This window comes from Geospiza fortis, unplaced genomic scaffold (genome assembly GCF_000277835.1).
Source record: "Geospiza fortis unplaced genomic scaffold, GeoFor_1.0 scaffold81, whole genome shotgun sequence".
In the NCBI taxonomy this organism is placed as follows: domain Eukaryota; kingdom Metazoa; phylum Chordata; class Aves; order Passeriformes; family Thraupidae; genus Geospiza; species Geospiza fortis.
The window spans coordinates 6,112,833-6,114,722 of record NW_005054318.1 but is presented as its reverse complement, the minus strand read 5'-3'; the positions used below and the strand labels follow the sequence as shown (position 1 = coordinate 6,114,722).

The following is a 1,890-nucleotide window of genomic DNA, read 5'->3' as shown; positions in this document are numbered from 1 at the left end:
CAAAGACACCAGTACAAACCCAAATTAACTCAATGTCCTGACGCAGGACAGAGATGCTCTAGAGTTGCTCCAGTCTCACTGAGAGCAGGATTTATGCCATATGTTTATTCCCAAAACACAGTATTGCTTCTTCTGGTTTCTGCCTGGACAAAATATTTGTGTGTCTCTCTGAGCTCTGGATGACTTTATACACGATTAAGCTTTGCATGTGATAAAAAAAAAATGTTATAAAAACTCCTTAAAGTTCCTGTCAGTATAGAAACCCATCACTGTACCACTGGGCAGGCGTATAAATAGCTGAGAAGCGCTTTCTGTGCAGCTGGTGCTTTGCTGCGTTTCACCAGGAGAGGGTAGAGTTTGGAAAGGACTCCTGGCAGCCCAGGCTCCCTATTGTGCTGGGAAACAGCGAAGGGAAAACAAGCACAAGTTTCTCCTCTGCCTGTTTGCACCGACTGACTATGTGCGAGAGTCAGCAGATGAACTCTGGAAGACCTTAAAGTAAACAGAAAACGGAAAGAGAGACAAAATTCAAAAGCAGCTTTCTAGGGAAGTCGGTGGAACCGAAGGGAGAAGCCGCTGCTGTCTCAGAGCTGTCACTCACTGCACCGTGCCTTAATCAGAGCTCGGGATTTATTTCTCTGCCGTGACTTCCAAGCTGTGAATAGATACCCCTTTTAGAGACAGAATGGGACCTGAAAAGACTCTCGAGCACTGAACAGAGTGGTGAGTTTTATTAAATGGTTTCTTCTCTTTCCAGTCTGCTGGAGCTTTCTAACACCCTGCTTGCAGGCACAGCAGCCCGATGACTTGTCTTTTCCCTGCAGCTTGTTGCATTCCTCACCAGGCTTTCCCGACCGCAGGTTTCTATCAGTAACCTTTCCCACCAGGACTCCAGGGCAGTTTGGTGACATTTGTAACAGAGCTGGCTCAGTGCTGATTTGCTTTCATGAGAGATTAAAACCACAAAGCTGTGAAACCAAGCAACGGGCTAAAAATCAACCAAAATCCAATACAATTATAAAATGGCAGGTGACTCTAGGTTTCCAGATGTGGACGCTGATGGATCAGAAAAAAGTGAAGAAATGGAGATTGTAGTCAATGTCGGCGGGGTAAGGCAGGTGTTCTATGGAGATTACCTGAATCAGTACCCAGAAACACGGCTGGCAGAGCTGGTCAATTGTTTATCGGGTGGATACGATAGCATATTTTCCCTCTGTGATGACTATGATCCTGGAAAGAGAGAGTTTTACTTTGACAGAGATCCAGATGCTTTCAAATGCATTATTGACGTGTACTACTTTGGGGAAATTCACATGAAGAAAGGAATATGCCCCATATGTTTCAAGAATGAAATGGAATTTTGGAAAGTGGATCTGCAATTTTTGGATGACTGCTGCAAAGCTCACCTAAGTGAAAAAAAGGAGGAACTGGAAGAAATAGCCCGAAGGGTGCAACTCATTCTGGATGACTTGGGAGTAGATGCCTCAGAAAGTCGCTGGAAAAAGTGCCAAAAATGCATCTGGAAATTTCTGGAGAAGCCAGAATCATCCTATCCAGCTAGAGTGATTGCTGTACTGTCCTTTCTGTTTATTTTGATCTCCTCTGTTGTGATGTGTGTGGGGACCATCCCAGACCTGCAGGTGGTAGATGCAGAGGGGAACCGTATGGAGCACCCGACCCTGGACAGCATTGAGACCGCCTGCATAGGCTGGTTCACCATGGAGTACGTGCTGAGGCTGATCTCCTCTCCCAACAAACTCCACTTTGCCCTTTCTTTCATGAACATTGTTGATGTGCTAGCAATACTTCCTTTCTACGTCAGCCTGACCTTGACCCACCTGGGGGCCAAGCTGATGGAGCTGAGCAATGTCCAGCAGGCTGTCCAGGCGC

General features: G+C 46.2%; 1 protein-coding gene across 1 annotated transcript in view; it reads left to right on the top strand.

Annotated features, from left to right (window-relative positions):
* Window positions 1-400: 400 nt before the first annotated feature.
* Window positions 401-1,890, top strand: part of KCNF1 (potassium voltage-gated channel modifier subfamily F member 1) — a 2,455-nt gene continuing 965 nt past the window's right edge. The window contains exon 1 of the mRNA XM_031056449.1: window positions 401-1,890. This exon is cut by the window's right edge and continues 965 nt beyond it. Coding sequence (XP_030912309.1) covers window positions 1,023-1,890 — 868 coding nt within the window. The 5' untranslated portion in view covers window positions 401-1,022.